General features: G+C 45.4%; 1 protein-coding gene across 1 annotated transcript in view; it reads left to right on the forward strand.

Annotated features, from left to right (window-relative positions):
* The first annotated feature begins 215 nt into the window (after window positions 1–215).
* Window positions 216–19,139, forward strand: part of LOC147678472 (extracellular calcium-sensing receptor-like) — a 73,107-nt gene continuing 54,183 nt past the window's right edge. The window contains exons 1-2 of the mRNA XM_086945651.1: window positions 216–265; window positions 1,660–1,957. Of these exons, the coding sequence (XP_086801777.1) occupies window positions 216–265; window positions 1,660–1,957 (348 nt within the window). The remainder of the gene's footprint in view (window positions 266–1,659; window positions 1,958–19,139) is intronic.

Here is a 19,139-nt window from a genome sequence, read left to right on the forward strand (position 1 = left end):
TCGAAGTAATGCAAGGCTGAGCTTCCCGCTGCCAAGGCTTATTGGTGGTCAGTCTGGCTACCACTACCTTTGTTCGACGCTGTGCCATGAGGGAACCCCGCAGCATCTTCTACCCAATGCCACAGTGGCCCCATTGTTGAAATTAGGCACTTTTTTCTTCATCAGCACTGTCTAAGCGGTAAAACCAGCAAACCTGTGGCTCCTGCTATAACACCATGAATGGCCGGGACAACTCTGCACCTGTGCCTTATAAGCCAGTTAAAATGTAAGTGACTGTCAGACCCTAGTCCTGGGACCCGCATTACCTCTACACCCAATGGGTTCCACTGAACTTGACCTGCAAGTGACCGATTGTCAGAAGTGTTTTTCGCCATTGACCTTAACATTAAAGTTTTGCAAGAGTGAAATGCACTGATTTTTTTTCCTTTAAAAAGCCATCCCTCCGATTATCTTCATCTGATTGCCATCAGTTTGGTGTCTAAATGTATATAAAAATCTGCTTTTTTTTCCAAAATTGGTGTTGTATTTCTTTCAAGTCAATGGCTTATCATCCTTGTGGTACACGGAAATGCTTAACACATGTGCCTCTAGTAAAGCCTGACTGCTCTGGTCCACACTAGTAGGACAGCGCTAGGGATTTATTAGTGTGAATCCAAAGGAACAATTTGAGGTAACATGAAGGTATTGCATAGTGAATCCTAACAAGACTCAATGTATAATACCCCACTTTCCTCCAGCTGTGGCTTAGCATATGAAGCTGGACCTGGGCATGTAAAAGTGAGCCTGTGCTTCTGATTCTGTACCTGCCTTGTGGAACTATAGTGGAAATAAGAAGTTGCATATCAGATAATGAGGCTGAACAGTTGCACAAGAGGCTGTAAAAGGAAACATGAGGCAGTAGAGGACACAGTCAGTTCCTTGTCCTATGGGAATGGACTCTGAAGGTCATACCTGAACTTATGATGTGGTATCTGGACATTTTGGTCTATTCTGTGGCATATGAACCAGTTCCTGCACATGATATGATATCTACATAGACGATACAGAACATATATGACTATTGCTGACATAGTATTGTGTGCAGGTGTATAATCGGGCCTGGTCTACAGCGTAAGATGCCTTCACTACTTTCACCTCATGGCATCACCATAATTCAATACAGAGTTGGTAACTAATGTAGCTTTTTATTTGCATCTCATATTTTCATTTTGCATTCATCCATGGTTTATCTGTTGTATTTGTATTACTGTGGTTATACCTCTTCCTGTGTTTACCTCACGTGGAAGAGTCATAGGCCTTCACAGCTTGCCATGTCATCTGGTATATAGGTCAAGGGAACACTTCATGTGATATCATCTGGTCAAACATATTGTGATGTCAATTCCTATAAATTCATCTGTTGTCACATTTCGTGAAATGCCAAGTCCCCTACCCATGACATATTAGTGACATTGCTTTTGAGGGCACCTTCATTAAGCAGTGTATCAAGCCACCAAATTGTGCAGATAGCCAGCATATCTTTCCTGGAGTTGGAGGAAGCAAAGGACCTTAGACAGATGGACCTAAACTATGTGTAAGACATATCTAGTAAGATCACAGTGGTTGGGTTGGAAGAGTCATAAGCCAATTCCCAGGATTGTATTGTTTCTTTTATTCCAGCAACAAGTACAATGTTGGTGGCTTTCGTTGGGCGCAAGCCATGGCCTTCGCCATCCGAGAAATCAACCAAAACACCGGCTTCCTCCAGAACGTCACTTTGGGCATGCTAACCATAGACACATGCCAAGACATGGCTAAAACTATACATGGAGCCCTGTGGATGTTATCTGGGAAGGAGGAGCCAGTTCCCGGCTATCACTGCCAGAAGACGCCTATGCCACCGGTCATAATAGGAACATATGAGTCCACGGGGTCAGCTGCAATCGCTGGCATCTTGGGGCTTTTTGGGCACCCACAGGTAAGAAATTTAGCACACAGTTTCTGTGAAATGTTAACTGATGTCTCAATGGGAGGAGAAATGAAGCCATGCAACAGCCGCTGAAATTAACTGCTGATGGTAAAAGTGGTCAATGTATTTAAAGAGGGCGTAAGGAGAAAAAAGTTTTTTTTAAAGCAGTATCCAGTAAGGAAAGGAAAAACTGAAGAACAAGGGGGCATATTATCAAGGACAGGCAATACATTATCGCCTCTTTTATCGGCAGGAAACTGCCGATAAAGCGGTGATAATGGCCTTGATAATATGCTCTATGAATTCCAATCGATGCCCATGTTAGATGTGTTCACATCTAACATGGGCTTCGATTGGAATTCATAAAGCATATTATCAAGGCCATTATCGCCGCTTTAACGGCAGTTTCCTGCCGATAAAAGCGGCTAGATGTGTTCACATCTAACATGGGCTTCGATTGGAATTCATAAAGCATATTATCAAGGCCATTATCACCACTTTATCGGCATTTTCCTGCTGATAAAAGCGGCGATAATGTATCGCCTGTCCTTGATAGTATGCCCCAAGGTTTTATTTCGAAGGTGGCTTTTGACCCTCGTTTTCCTAGACCAAGATTTATTTCTCATCTTCAGACTTTGACCAAGAACAAGAGAGGAAGGCAGAAAAGGTAGAAAGAAAGAGGGAGAGACAGATAAGAAAACAGTGACTTAAGGAGAGACTAGGGATGCCAAAAGTTCCAGCAAGAGTGAAATAAAGAAGCAGTGTAGAGCGGCGGAAAAGAGATAGAATCAGGACGGTGTTGATTTTCAATTATATTAATTTTCTGAAGCATCAGTGGCAGGATCATAAGAATAACTTTGGGGCCCTGCACTTCATTACTTACTTATTTATTTATTTTTACACATTAAGCGCTGCTGAAAACCATGTATTGCCAGACACTATAAATCCAGATGGGGGTGAGCAGGCAATGTAGCGAGTATATTAACAAGGGAATATCGCCACCAGAATGCCACTTTAGTGACGTTCTTGTGGCGCAATGCCCATCTCCATATTTACAATGAACTATTAAGTCACTTTTTGTGGCTTAACATTCCGCTTTGGAAATATGACCCCTTTACACTCATCACTTAGTGTGAAAGGGACGTGCTGGGGGTGTTGATGTGGATGTTCCACCACAACACCCATTACTTTTTGACCCTGCTCCAGATTTACAATGATAGGTAAATCTGAGGCATCTCCAAAAACGAATGCCATGCAATAGCAGGCATTAGAATGGTGAAATGAGGAGAAATATTTTTATTTCTCCTCATTTTTGCTTTTTCTATTTGTGCTGCATTTTGCAAAGAAGTAACAAATCACCTTTATGGATTTTATGTGCAGGAAGGGACACCTTCCTGCACATAAACAATCATAAACAATCATTCCCTGCAACACAGGCACCCTTGCAGTATGGTGCATGGGGGCATGCTTTGGCACTAGGCAGCTAATTTTAGTGCCAGTGCTAGGGAAAACACATGAGTGTGCCACATTGTTGTAAATATGGCACATCCCTGCATTTAGGAGTTGTCGTAGCACACTTTTCACTGATTCATTTGTAAAACTTTAAGTGCCAGGGCTCTCATCAGGGGGTTACTGCAGCTTGAGGTTGCCTGTGCTGCCAATGATGATAACAGCACAACTACTAACCATCATACTCCTACAAGTGCGACAATTCAGACTATTTCAGGCAACCAAAGCTATAAGAATGGCTTGGGTGGTAGGTAATAGAAATTGTTTATTGAATGAATAACCAACTATTGTTTTGGTCATCTCTGGATTGGCCCGACTGCCACCTCACAAGCACCAGTGTTGACAATTAAGGACTGGTGCAAAGCACCGGAAACTACCGGCTTAAATTAAGCACTGGTACAGCACTGTTGCAGCTCTGTACTCTGACATTCCATTGTAAATATTCCCTTAGGTTTGGTGTCTTTTATGTGCCAATAATAGGTACATTCTTATGTTTATACTTTCATGGCACAGAGAATAAACCTTTGTCCGGCATATAGTGGTGCTGCATTCACCCTGAGGCCCTGGAACTGGATATTAGAAGCATTTCACTTTGTTTTGTCTTTACAGGTCACACTGTAAAAGTCATACAGTAGAATCAGTCATCAGGCAACATAATAGCGATTTAGCAAAATATTGAGAGGAGTCTCATTAGCATCTACCTGACGATTCATTAAAGATAGCAACTCCCAAGTTTCAGACATGGGTACCATGTTTATTAGCAAAGAGAGACAATCCTTGATGCTAGAATGGAACCTACTGATATGCTGGCAATTTCTGAATATTACATTGATAACGAAATAAACAAAATCACAGTATTAAGTAAACGTAGCTATATTTCATCAAAACCAGAAACACAAGTTAGGAAGCCAGCTATTGAAATTTACAAACACGCTTTTGAGGACTGAGGATGCATGTCAAATGCCCCATTCTTCAAATGCCCTTGAGAACGTCTGTGAAGAACCCGATAAAGGGCACGAGACACATTTTGTGGTCTTTCCATTAAAGAGCCATACTAGATACAGATGGCATGCCCAATTATGAGTTCATAGCTGTAATGGTGGGACTTTTTACACAACACGGATCCAACTGCAATGGTAGCAACTACTTTGTGGAATCAAGAGCAGCATGCCATAGTAGCATGTTGCACCTGCTGCCATACATAGTTACTGTAAATGTACCACTAGAGTATTGACCCTTTGTATTAGCCATGTTAAAGATGTCACTAAATTGCTAGAAGTGTTGTTCAAGACAGCCAAAGTTTACATGGTGATCTTGCACAGAATGTAGGCTGTTGGTGGACTAACTGTTGGATATGGTGAGACACTGAGAAATAGAGAGCCTTCTTCATCACTTCTCTAGTTTATAACTTCTACTCACCATTCACAACAAATGGTAGGTGAGAACTTTCATAGAAACATCCTCTCCTCTGTGTCTCTATCCACTCAAAAACGAAGGTATACATAAGAAGACACGCAGACTGAGCGTTTATTTGACCAGACATACAGCCCTCAATCATTATTTACCACTACCGCCTACAGCGGGCGCTTAAACTTAGGGCACTTTTAAATTACGGGTACTATACCAGTCTGTTGTGAGCCATTAACGCTGTGACAGTGATAACATAATTTATGTGTCCGATTTTTTGTATGCACACAATAACCCCGGAGACATTTATATCGTGCAGCGGTACTGAGGAACATCATATTTGTTGCTCCTTATCATGATAATGGCTTCCAGTGAGTAATTGGCCCATCACTTCTAAATACCCATGTTTTTCAAAAGCATTAATTACACAGTGCAACTCATCCCCACTACATAAAGTTAGCGGAGTTTTGAATGGTTGAATTTAACCGCAGTCCTATTTCTATGGCGATGTTTCCTTTAATAGGAAGTGGGAACGGCCTCCTTTTGTCCAGGGGCAGAGCCAGCACAGGACGTGGAGACCGTTACAACTCGCGGGTGAGAATGGCGGCGATACACTAAACAAACTCGGAGACGAACTGGTAAGACGCGCTGACCCGTAAACCGTGGTCCCCTTGTTCTCCTACCTTAGCTTGGGTTGAGAAAACACCCAAGCACCCTGAAGACGAGCGCTAAGCTCTCAATCAAGGTAAAGCGTTTTTCGTATTTATACGGAGCACACTAACTCGTATTTAAAGCCTAAAATCAGTCATGTAATTTCTTGGGTAGCACACATTATAACACTAGAGCTATGCCTGCGTATAAACTGCTGCTTCACTGTTGAAGTTGATATCTTCTGACATTTACGAACTGTCAGTTGAGTAGAAACCGGCTTAAATTTCCCTGCCGTGCATGTTTGTGACTTAGCCACCTGACAGCAACATTGACACAGTAGGAGACGTCTAAAGTAGAGAATGAACAACACTCACGTTTACAAGTAGAATCACTACAGTCTCAGCGTTTATCTCTGATTTACTTACTGATTTTACAGACACTTATGATTTTGACTGAATATCATAACTACCAAATCATGCATTCTTTGTTTTTGGAATGTGGCTCACAGTGTTCTTGGCTCAAACCCGGTGTGTCCCCAGTGTTTCCTCCTTCTGTTGTTAGTGCCTACAACACGATGCACTTTTATCTGTTAGATACTCTAAATTAGAGAACATAATTAGTGCTATATCTAAAAACCCCCCGTGAATTTCACAATGTGGTTGTTTGTCTTTTTGTTTCCCTATTCTAGGAAGCGAAACTAACAGTGCAATGAAGTGTTGAAAATACACTGTTTTCTGTAAACTACACAAATGGTGTAAGTACTTACCTGTCTGTCCTATATGTCCTGATGAATGCTCTATAGACCCGGCTGGGCAAGAAAGAGCAGAAACATGCCGACCGTTTTTGAAAAGATATAAGGTGATTCAGTAACTTGATCAACCACCATATCCAACTATTTTTAATAACATTACCTCTCCTTTTTATATTAACCTCTTCCATGCTGATGATGAACCCCAGCCGTCATGCACTACGGTGCTCGTGTGCTGATGACGGCTGGGGTTCGTCACGGCTCGCCCCTATTCGTGCTGTTTACAGCACACCAGGGGAATTGCGGCCGCATGGAAAGGGTTAAAGGTTCTTTTTGGTGAGGCATTGTTTTTTAATTAAAACTTTTTTCTTTCCTTTACCTTCCCTCTGGGGGTGCCCCTCATTCTCTAGACACTGCTACCCAGACCAGAGGTTGCCTCAGGATGAGGCTGGCATATAGCACATAATTGGACACCCGATGACTATGCCATAACGCTAAACGTGGGGCGGATAACAGATATACACCGCATTTGGCATCATAGTGTTTATGAGGGTGATCCATTATAACCAATGGTTATGAAGCTACAAGTGTCCATTCTCCTTTCTGATTAACTGCCTATGTGAAGACACTGGCCTCACATCAAGTTGTATAGCATAATGGCCACCATTAAAGTCCAATATTTGACTTAGCTAGCATTCTCTATGCGCCAAAAAGAGCTGGGGATGGTGGAGTTGGGAATAAAGACACCAGATTTTTTAGTGAAATGTTTCATTACGTCCGCGTCCATCGTCCTAATTTCACTCTGTTGGAAATAGCCCTTTTTGCAGGATTATCCCTAAACTTTTTACTTATTCCTCCCTTTTTTCTGACCTGTAGTTGTTGGCTATAGGACTTTGGGCACTTTACCAATGCTGATCAGTGCTAAAGTGTATATGCTCTCCCTGTAAATTGTTATTGTGATTGGTAATCCATGATTTGCATATTTGTGTTACCAGTAGGTCCCTATTAAAGTGCAAAGAGTGTGCCAGGCCTGGTAATTCAAATGCTGTTAGTAGACCTGCAGCACTGATTGTGCCACCCACATGAGTAGCCCTAAAATGGTGTCTCAGGCCCGCCACTGCAGTGCCTGTGCACAATCTGTGAACTGCCATGTTGTCCTGGCCAGTGTACACACTTGCCAGGCCTGGCCCTTCCCTTTTCTTACACATTGGACACCCCTACGGTATGCCGAAGGTACCCCCCTGGGCAGGGCGCAGTGCATTTGAAAGGTAGGACATGTACTAGTGTGGGTAACATGTCCTGATAGTGAAATACTGCCAATTTCGTTTTTTACTATTGAAAGGCTATCTTGCCCATAGGACACAATAGGGAATGCTGTGTCCCATGTGTAACTGCATATCTTCCCATAGGAGCAAGATAGAAACCTGGAATGTGGTATCCCTGAACTCAGAATTAAATAACACATATTTTAGTGCGGATGATTTTTATTTCAGTCTTTGGAAATAGCACTTTTAGAAAGTGGCTAGTTTCTTGTTCAGCCTTTCTGTGTGCCTCTGCCTGTTTGTGGATTGACTGTCTGGTTTGTGAGTGACAGGGGCTGGGGTGGCTCCAGGAGACTGGGTGAGTCAGCACTAGGCTGAATATAGCTATCTGCATGTGGAGTGGTGGGGAGGAGTAGCACCTTGGTCTGAATAGGGCTGTGTCTGCCTTCCACAATGCTGGCTCCACCTCCTGCGGTGCGTCTGATGGCCCTGGCCCTGGCCCACAAAAGAAGAAGATCTGCACTGGCAGAGTGCACCCAGAACTGGTTTGAACTGGGTCCAGGACCCCCAACACATCTAGAAAAAATAATGTTGGGCTATAAGAGTAGAGCTAAGACCCCTGTAAAATTAGACTACTTTTGCCAACAAGAGGAATCCCTGCCAAGGAGGATCAGCTGAAGAGACTGTAAAGGAAGACTGCCCTTGTTGTGTGTTCTGGGGCTGACCTACAGTTTGCTGTTACTACTAAGGAAGGGAACAGGGGGCTTTGCTGTGTGCTGTGTTCCCCCTACCTGCTTGAAGGAAGGACTTTGCTGTGTGCCGTGTCCAGAAATAAGTGTCTCTAAGGGCCTGAGAAAAGCTGGCCTCCTGTTAAAACTCAGGAGCACAAACGTTTACCCAAGACTTCTACAGTCAAAAGCAACCTCTCCCCAAGAAGATCACCTGAAGAACTGAGGAGAAATACTGCCCTTGCTGTGTGTTCTGGGGTTGGCCTGCAGTTCCTGGTGGGGCTGAAGGACTTTGCTGTGTACTGTGTTCCCCCCCTGTGTCCCCCCTCTTTGAAGAAAAATTACTTTGCTGTGTGCTGTGTCCCAGGAGTCCCCAAGGGCCCAAGAGGAGCTGGCCTCCAGTTTATGACACGCAGGGTTATAAAAGTTTCCAGAAAAAAACTATCCTGCTAGCACTGGGCGGGTGTCCCTGGGCCTGGGCCTGGGCTGTGGCCTCGTGAATCCTTTGTGCCACCTGCCTGACATGCACGGTAATTATTGTGCTAGCGTGAAGTTTGGAGGGCCGGCACCTTGTTCGTGCCAGCCCCCGTCTTGCCTGTGGTATCGTGGCATGTTTGTGGTCACCGCCGCCGGCCCAGGAGGCACGAGATCGCTGAATCCAGTCTCACCGCCGATGCCATTGTTTTGCCGCGCTGGGATTGGCCTCAGCGGGAGAGGCTGGTAGGCAATAAGAGAAGCTTTGCCCGAATTCACCGCCCCAGGCCCAGAACCCCCACAACTTCATCTCTAGGCCACGCTTGGATTGGCCCAGTGAGAGAGAGAGTTGGCCAGCAACTGGAGGCTCGGCCGACGGAGCCGTGCTGAGATTGGCCAAGTGCAAAATGCTGTGCCGAAGCCAGGGGCTCCATCCCACAGAGGAGCTGCACCACCTGGAGCGACGAGAAAGTGACTGCCTCTTTTCCACACTCACTCAAGGTAAAAGGCTCCAGTTTGGGGATCGAAGCCGACATGGGAGAGGGAGCAGCAGGAGGAACGAGTAGTGCAACACCCCAGTCAGTTGATGGCCAGCGAGTGCTCCAACAGGCATACAGAGAGGGAAATCTTTCCATCAAAGCTCACCTGCACAGAGGAGGCATGTTTAACACAAGGACAGTGATTCCCTGAGTTGCCGCACATCAGCAAGTAAGGCTCCCTGCCCATGGAGCCTCCTAGTCTTCGCTTCTGCCTTACAGGGTGTCAGGTGAGCAATGCTACAAGAGACTGTTTTAGTAAGATCACAGTTTATACTGATCTATTTTCAATAATCAAGGAAAAGAAACTCTCCAGTGAACATTTGGTTTTTGACAACAGAAACCTATCAGTTTATTGTTTTCTGGAAACCTCTCAAGAAACATTTCTAAAGACAGAGCAACTTTATTTATATACTAGCAGCCTTCCCGGACCCCGCCCGCCCCGACATTGTGCAGCAGCCCGGCCCCCCACCTGCCCTGACATTGTCAAGTAGCACGGGCCCCTGCCCGCCCCATCCCCCGCGAGCAATGAGGCTTCCCGGACCCCCGCCCGCCCCGATATTGTGCAGCAGCCCGGCCCCCACCCGCCCTGACATTGTGAAGCAGCTCAGGCCCCTGCCCGCCCCGTCCCCTGCCTGCCCTGACCCCCGCCTGCCCGGAGCCTTACCTTAGCTGCCGCTCCTCCCCCACGCTCCTCATTTCACCGCTCCGCCGCTCCTCGCCGCTTACCGCTCCTCCCGCCTGTCTGCCGGTCCTCGCCGCCATTCTTCACTGCTCCTCCCCCGCGCCATGTTCGCCGCTCCTCTTCGGCTCCTGCACGCCGCTCCTCCCCGCGCTCCTGATATCACCACGCAGGTCGCTGCCGGCGCTACTTGCAAGGGACTACTTTTTTTTTATCGTCAATTTTTTAAATACCGTATATTTTTTTATTTATATAGCCTATGTCCATCTACACACCCTGACGATTACAATGATGTATTGGGTGTGTGGATTGGCGCTGTGGTTCCCGAGTTTACCCGCCTCAAAGGTGCAAAGTTCTTCCTTTATTATAGTAGTATATATATATATATATATATATATATATATATATATATATAAATATATATATGTGCATTCTTCTTTAGTTTAAATCTGACCTAAGCTATATAAAGATATTGATATTTTTATAACAACCTGTGTGGTGTACATTTGTGCTGCTGCACTGTGTTAGTGTGAGTGTTCATGCAAATACTTAACACATTGCCTTGGGGATAAGCCTGTCTGCTTGTGCCAAGCTACCGAGGGGGTGAGCAGGGGTTATCAACAGTGTGTACCTCCTTACCCTGACTAGAAGCAAGGGTCCCTATTTGGACAAAGGTACTTACTTCTGCCAACTGGAGACCCCCAGTTCTAACACACTCCTTATTGTAGGAGGCCACTGCCTCGAGACAGCCATCCTTATTCTAACTATTACATCTTTAGAAAAATGTCTCATGCCTCTTTAACCCCTTCGGTGCTGCGGTAATTTTTGCCGTGTGCGGCAATTTTCAAAATACCGCGTTACATGACGAGCTCAGCTCGTCATCAGCACACGACACCCGTGGGTGATGACGAGCTGAGCTCGTCATCAGCATCGAAAGGGTTAATAGGGTTTCAGCCTTTTTTTTACTGCTTAACAATTTATTTCTCATACGTTCCGCCCATTCCTCCTGTTTTTTGTTGTCATCACTGGGATCATATACCATTTACAAATCTAACCTTTCAATAAGACTTTATATCGATAGCTGTATTTGTAAAGGTCAGTGTGTTATGGTGTATTTAGGTTATCCCAGATAACATTGCTGATGCACTGTGGGTGACAGACGTCGCTAACCCAGTCCAAAGTAGCTTTATTTGAGTTATACTCATAAAAGCACAAAACATACAACATTCAAATATACACAATTAAAACATTTCTTGGCTGGTTTGTACATATTTAAAAGATTTGATTAAAAACTAGAATCTAAACAATCGACTCGGGGTTGCATAGGCAGGACAGGCGAAAAGAAAGCGGGCAACTGTTTCGTTATGATTCCCAAAATCCCAGCAGATGTTGTCACTTGTGTCAGTCCACCTAGAGGTAAGAGACTTCAGAGGTAATGATCCTGCCCTTAGTTGAAATTACAGCTTCCTATCCCTTGGCCCGATGATAATATCCCAGTAGGATTCAAGTCTGGGAGTAAGTTTTGTTTCTAAAACATCCCTGCCATGGTAGATGAATCAGTGCTACTCCAAGCATTATAAGCAGCCTGTTCCCAGTACTTCTCCTTTAAAACATTTTTAGAGGGAAAAGAGGCTTCTGTTGGGTTCTCCCATAGCATTTTCATACCCAAGCCTACCAGGATATTTCTAACACCCCTTAGCCAGCTGATTTTGTGAAAGCCATCAGATTTTATTACATCAAGAAATCCTGCAGCATATGATGAGAGTTCAGGTGTCGTCCACAACCTCCGCCAATATAAAATCGGGCGCAGCTTGGCGACATCTGTAATAGATTTTTTGCCCAAATCATATCTGAGCGGCTTTAGGGGAGCGCTTTGTGGGAGATTAGTAATTCTACGGAGGAACTTATTTTCAGAAAGAGTTAAAGAATCTGCTTTCTCAAACCCCCATAATTCTGCGCCGTATGCCGCGGAGCTAACAGCTTTTGATTCAGAAACTTGGAGGACAGGGCTAATCGGTTTTGTTAATGACCTTTTGTGCTTCAGACTTAGGGCTCCCGTAGATTGTTGGTGTTTTAGAGCAGCTATATCCATATGACAGCCCCACTTGAGTTCCTTCTCTAGGTGAATGCCAAAATAAGTAAAAGCCTTGACCAATTCAAGTGGTTGAATATTCATAAAAACTTTCCCTTTAAAACTTCGATGCAGATTAAAAGCCATACATTTTGTTTTTGCCACATTAACTTCCAGGCCTTGAGCAGCACAAAACTCTTCAAAAATTACTAAAGTTTGCTGGAGGCCACTGGGAGTTTTGGATATAATTAATGTGTCATCTGCAAACATTAAAATCTGAGTTTTTACACCAGCTAGAGAAGGGGCATATGTGTTTACTGGCAACAAACGGTCCACTATTCCATTAATATACAAAGAAAATAGTGTTGGAGCCATGGCACAACCTTGTCGTACCCCACGTTCAACCAGGAATTAGGTGGTGACCCTGCCCCCGCCATTGGATTTTGGCGTAGTTTGCCTCGTGCAGCCTCATTATCAAAGTTAAAATCACACAAGAAAGACCTAGTTCCCTCAACGTCACCCATAAATGGGAACGGGGGACAAGGTCAAAAGCTGCCTTTGCCCAATGTCACAGCCTTCCAATAAAGAAGGATAAAACAGAAGACTTGATCAATGGTACTAATATATTTACGAACACCCGCTTGGAAGGGGGACAATATACTACTCTCCTCAATCCAGTCTAAAATTTTATTCAGGATCATCCGCCCTACTACCTTTTGAATCGTATCTATCAAACTGAAAGGTCTGTAGTTCCCGGGTTGAGTTTTAGCTCCTTTTTTTGAACAACTGGAATTATCACGGCCCCTTGCCAGGAAACCTGGATCGGGGCACCCAGTGCAGTTGCATTTGCCAGCAGCAGAATGTATCTACTCCACCGTACTTTGTCGTAGAGAAACACATCTACAGGGACACTGTTGGGGCCCGGCGCTCTACCTCCTGCCACTGCACTAAGAGCTAATAAAACATCATTATCATTAAAAGCCTCATCTGTATAAAAAACATATCTAAGGTCTTCCATTTGGTTCTCTAGAGGGTTACGCTCATATTGTGGTCTAAAATTATTTACCCATCCATCTTGAAGAGACATGATTTTGGGGCTGATCTGGCTGACCCCCTTTACCCCACGTTATGATGTTCAAAAACAATCTGGTGCTATTCTGCGAAGTAGCTTCTTTAAGATCCTGCCATCTAAGCTCATCCCATAGGCACTTGGCTTTATGGATAGATCTTTTATATTCCTATCTTGCTGAACGGACAGTATCCAATTCCCCACCCCTGATAGCATTACCAAAAGCAATTCTAGCTCGCCTACATTCGTTATTATACCACCGCAGGGGTTTGGAGTCAGCTAGTTTCTTAGTTCTAACAGGCTTAATAAAATGGGCACTTGTACGCATAAAAAAGCTGTCATGTATCTGTGTCACGCGCCCCGGGTCGCTTCCGGAACCAAGGACTTGCTCTAGCTCTAGGATGGTTCTGTCATCATCTTCAGTAATGTTTGCCAGAGCCTCCGGTTTTGTTATTACATGTGACCAGTTAAGCCGGTGCATGTCATTAGTAAGGACAGCGTTTGGGGCATGAAGTTCAACTCCGCCTACCCTTGGTTGATCCAACATCCACCAGTCATGAGTGACACAAAGGGGGTTATGATCGCTTTCCTGGCGATCCCTAACCACTATATCAATTATCGTGTGCCAAAATTTCAAACTGCAGAGGATGTAATCGATCCTACTTTTGCTGTGCCCATTATTAAACCTATTAGCCCCAAACCTATCCTGCGGTGTCCTACCATTAAGGGCCCTAAGTCGCCTTTAATAACAGATGTTAATCTGGCTGACAACCTCTGTCCATTTTTTTACAGGGTCGAGTTCCAGTTTTGGTACTCCCCATAGGCTATCCTCATCATCAGTGAGGTGCCATTCGGGAGCAGCAAATGGCTCGAAATTTGAATTTAAATCACCCACAACAATCACACTACTGTCTAATGAGAAAGCTTAAGGAGGCGGTCCAAAGCCAACCTAACTTGAGACTTTCCCCCCTCCCCGAACTCCCCTCACATAGACATTATAGATGTCCAGAAGTCCTAAGGGGCCCAGGTCCAGTCTTATCACCTGAATATTCCTACACTCTGAGGACAATTCTTTGATACTCAGTGCCAGTGCTTGGCGCACCCATATGGTTAGGCCACCCATTGGGCGTCATTTGACGCCTTTAATGGTGGGAACGAAAAAGTTTAGATGATCTGCACAATACTGCGGCTCGAGCAGAGAAGTCTCTTGAAAGGCACAAATATCAAACTCGTTGATAAATGTGAGCCAATCCGGTGATAGTGTTTTGAAACCCAAACCTGAAGTATTCCATGAGACGAATGAGCCCCTGGTGGGGACATGGCCTGTATATGATAGTTTGTTGCCTTGCCTTGGAAGATTAACCTTGACCTGTCTCTGTAAACCAGGACCAAAGGCATCAGTAGATTGGATTATATTAGGAGATCTCGCCTCAGGGAAAGCACTAGCAATGACAGTATTATCTGCCTGGGAGCTATCTGTATGAGCAGCCAAACCATCGACCAAACAAATACCTGGACCTTGCAGGGTTTTTCATTTTGGGGATATAACTGGCAGTGTCACCACTATCACGTTGCTAGCATAGCAGGAGCAGAGCAGGGTTTAGTGAGCAGTGCATAGACAAATGATAGGACTGCCGAGTGGGTTCTTGGCCACCTTTACAATGTGATTCCTCACTGAGGTGCATAGATGTTGAGTTAAAAGTAGTACATCTATACTACCTCTATATGCACCTATATTTAATAGTTTGCCACTAAATATTGCGGGGGACACTGACCGCAACACTGCTGGGGGCAAGGCAGGAGCTTACCTGCCGTGGAGAAGACCACTGCTGGGCGCTGGGCTGCTGACACCGCTGTTTCCTCCCGCCGCTGGTGCCAACCTCCATCCCGGCCGCCGAGGGGAGGAACTACGGTTCCCAGCGTCCCTTGCAGTCACTCACGACCACTTCCTGTTCCGCGCGCCCAGAGGCGCTTAAAACCACGGAGCTCCCTTGAAGGAGCGGGGACACTGACCGCAACACTGCTGGGGGCAAGGCAGGAGCTTACCTGCCGTGGAGAAGACCACTGCTGGGCGCTGGGCTGCTGACACCGCTGTTTCCTCCCGCCGCCGGTGCCAACCTCCATCCCGGCCGCCGAGGGGAGGAACTACGGTTCCCAGCGTCCCTTGCGGTCACTCACGACCACTTCCTGTTCCGCGCGCCCGGAGGCACTTAAAACCACGGATCTCCCTTGAAGGAGCGGGGACACTGACCGCAACACTGCTGGGGGCAACGCAGGAGCTTACCTGCCATGGAGAAGACCACTGCTGGGCGCTGGGCTGCTGACACCGCTGTTTCCTTCGCCGCCGGTGCCAACCTCCATCCCGGCCGCCGAGGGGAGGAACTACGGTTCCCAGCATCCCTTGCGGTCACTCACGACCACTTCCTGTTCCGCGCGCCCAGAGGCGCTCAAAACCACAGAGCTCGCTTGAAGGAGCGGGGACACTGACCGCAACACTGCTGGGGGCAAGGCAGGAGCCTACCTGCTGTGGAGAAGACCACTGCTGTGCGCTGGGCTGCTGACACCGCTGTTTCCTCCCGCCACCGGTGCCAACCTCCATCCCGGCCGCCGAGGGGAGGAACTACGGTTCCCAGCGTCCCTTGCGGTCACTCACGACCACTTCCTGTTCCGCGCGCCCGGAGGCGCTTAAAACCACGGAGCTTCCTCCGCGTTGCGGACGCGCGCGGACGGCGCCGGGCGAAGCCCGGGCAGAGGGCGGGCCGTCTGTGGCCGTCTAGGGATGAAGAGGGACGGGACGGGCTCCCCCCCTAAGCCTTCTACATCATCATGGGTAAGCGCACATTGCAAACCTCCATTACTGGTGGTGCGGGGAAAACTAAAGTTCCCCGTAAAGCCTCAACATCATCTAACATCATGTCTTACCTTACCTCTGCTATGGGAAAACTTAAACAAGAGATCGCTGAGAAAGAACGGGAACTGGGTCTTGATAATACACTGTCAGACACACTGGTGTCCCCATTGATCGGCAGGCAAGCTATACCTTTGGAGCCTGCGGTTCAAATCATCACAGTTAATGACATGATACCCCAAGCCCAATGCATTACAACAGGCCCCGATGAGCCTAATGCGCCGGGTATAAACATTGCTCAAGGTCCCATTCGAGAGACTGTAACCCCAGTTACCAAGCGCATTAAAAGGCTGATAAGGAGACCAAAAAAGAAGGCCACGCAGTATTCTACAAAACCGCGCACAGTTAAAAGTAACTTTGAAACATGCATGAAGTACATGGTAGAAAAAGCGCTCACTGATAAAATAGAAACTACCCTTGCCCAGATCTCAAATGACATTTTTGAGACTCTGAAAGAGTGTGTGGCAGAAATACTGGGGAAATGTGATCGGTTAAATATATCGGTATCAACGAAAATGCTTGAATGTTCATCACTTAATACACTTGGGGCTACCGCCCAACATGACCCACCTATGGAGGGGATAGGGAATGTTATCCCATTAGTATCTATTTTGCCTCCAGTTCCACCAAATCCAATACGTCTAACAGCTCCAAAAGCAGTTACTACAATAGCTAGGATTAATGAATTAGCGGCACTGGGCCATGATGGGGGTTGTACTAATACTCCTGCTGTTAAAACTACTGTATATAAAGGAGGAGTCCCACAGGGGGAAAGGAGGCAGCGTGTGAAGCCCCGTACAAATTTACCACCTGAGGCAACCCCTTTTGTCGCTGTTTTAGTAAACATCCCACCTTTGAGCCCAGAGGAGGAGGAGTCCCAGGGTACTCTATTAGAGAATATTAAGGCATGGTGTGATGAAAATTGCTCAGGCCCAAGGGACATATCCACTCACATCACCATGGGGAGACGAGTTGACTGGTTGGGGCACACGGTAAAAAATCTACCCCGTGATTGCATCATAGTAAATTTCAATAGACCCCAAGAGGCTGCCCGTTTATTTTGGGATGCTACTGATATAAAGGTAGGAGGGATCCGAGCTGTACCTCTAGGTTTTTTTTTATCCACGGCCAAACCCCCCCAAGCTGCCTCTAGGTAATGGTGGTCAACAAGGTGCACCAACACGGAGTATCGGGTTGTCGTCTTGGGCCAAGCAAACACCAAGTTTTACCCCTAAACATATTGATCCCATAGACCAACAAACAGGGCCACTTTGGAGTTAACAAATAGATTCACTGCCCTATCAAACTTGGACGAAAATGATTGACTGACTTGTCATGCTGCCCCTAAAAGTCAGATATATTGTTCCTCTACCATAGAAAGGGAAGCAGGGGACACAGTTAAAATCATGACCTGGAACATTGCAGGACTCCGCTCCAAGAGGGATGACAGAATATTGGAACAAATAAAGGATTATGAGGTAGTGGCACTTCAGGAGACCTGGGATAGGGAATGTAATTTCTGGATAGATGGGTACTTATCATACTTCCAAGCTGCTCAAGCATCAAGCTCAGGGAGAAACAGAGAGGGGCTTATGTTCCTAATTTCTGTCAAACACATAGGATCTGTGAAAACTTTAAGCACCACATCCCCCAACTTTCTAGCCTTGGAATTAACTATGCCTAATAAGCATAAAATCCTGTATGTCAACGGTACGTACTGTAATGAAAACATTAATGCATTAGCAAAGTTTTTAATCAATTATAAGGAGGGTCAAACCATTTTTGTTTATCTAATTCTTCTAGGGGATTTTAATATACATTTGTGTCAGCTAAATTGCCAATATAGGGTTCATAAGATATAGATTGTCTGCCCCATTCACACTTTGAACATACAACAAAGGGGGCTGCTCTAGAAGAATTACTGTCAGATGTTGATTTATCCGAGCCGGAGTTTATTGACTCCAATGACCGGGTAGCAACATATAGTGCTAGGGACAGTAATACTATTATAGACTTTATATTTGTTTCACCAGTCTTGCTACAAAATGTTATTTTTTATAATGCTATACAAACTACATTTAGTGACCATAACCCAGTGGTATTGGAATTGCGTAATAAAAACCCATCCCTACTTTCTGAAAAAATAAATACAGTAACTCCCATGGAGCTAGCCGTCCAAGACCAGGGGAGACGGGTAAAGTGGAGTAAAATCATACCAGAGGATTTCTATACTACACTTAGTGAGAAGGTGGGCAAGGAAATTAATACCTGTACAGATCCGCTAAGGCATGGAGGGGATATTATCACCTCATTTGAAATAATTTGCCCGCAAGTGGCTCTGGACCTAACATCTAAGGAGCTAAACTGCATGGGTGGTTTGACTCAAAGTGCTCCAAAGCCCATACAAAATTATTGGTTGAACTAAAAAAGATACCTCGAGATAACCAGGAAGTGGCCAGATTAAGAAAAAATTATAAAACTATTGTTGAGTCTCGTAAGAATGACATTAAAAAAAATGCATGGGACTCACTCTATAATAGGGCTACCCTGAGGGATAGTTCAAAATTCTGGGAAATTGTCAATACTTCACTTTTTAATGATAAAGAACTTAACATATCAGAACGGGAATGGCTAGACCATTTTGAAAAAATGTATGGTAGCAACCTCCCAGTAGACCCCTTTGTACCTATAGTGAGCGAGCAACTGGAGCCCCCACTGAGATTTACAATCCAAGAAGTGCAAAAGGCTATAGAGGACACAGCTGGTCATAAGGCCCCTGGCCCAGATGGGGTACCAGCCGATATGTTTAAATCAAATCCTAACATATGGTCAATAGTCCTCTCAAATGTTTTTAATATAGCTTGTACTGACAAAACTATATTGCCTACATCTTGGTCACGGTCTATTATAGTCACGATTTTTAAGAAGGGCCAGAGGGGGGACGCAAGATGCTATAGGCCTATATCTTTACTGGATTCGTCATTTAAAATACTAGGGAAGGTTATTCTAGCAAAGATCTCAACATGGGCATCTAATAATGACATTCTGTGTAATGCGCAGTATGGTTTCAGAACCGGGCGAGGCATCGAAGATCAGTGCCTGAACTTACATCTAATAGTTAGTAAATATGCTGTTGCATCAAAAGG

Source organism: Lissotriton vulgaris, chromosome 12 (assembly GCF_964263255.1).
Source record: "Lissotriton vulgaris chromosome 12, aLisVul1.2, whole genome shotgun sequence".
Lineage (NCBI taxonomy): Eukaryota > Metazoa > Chordata > Amphibia > Caudata > Salamandridae > Lissotriton > Lissotriton vulgaris.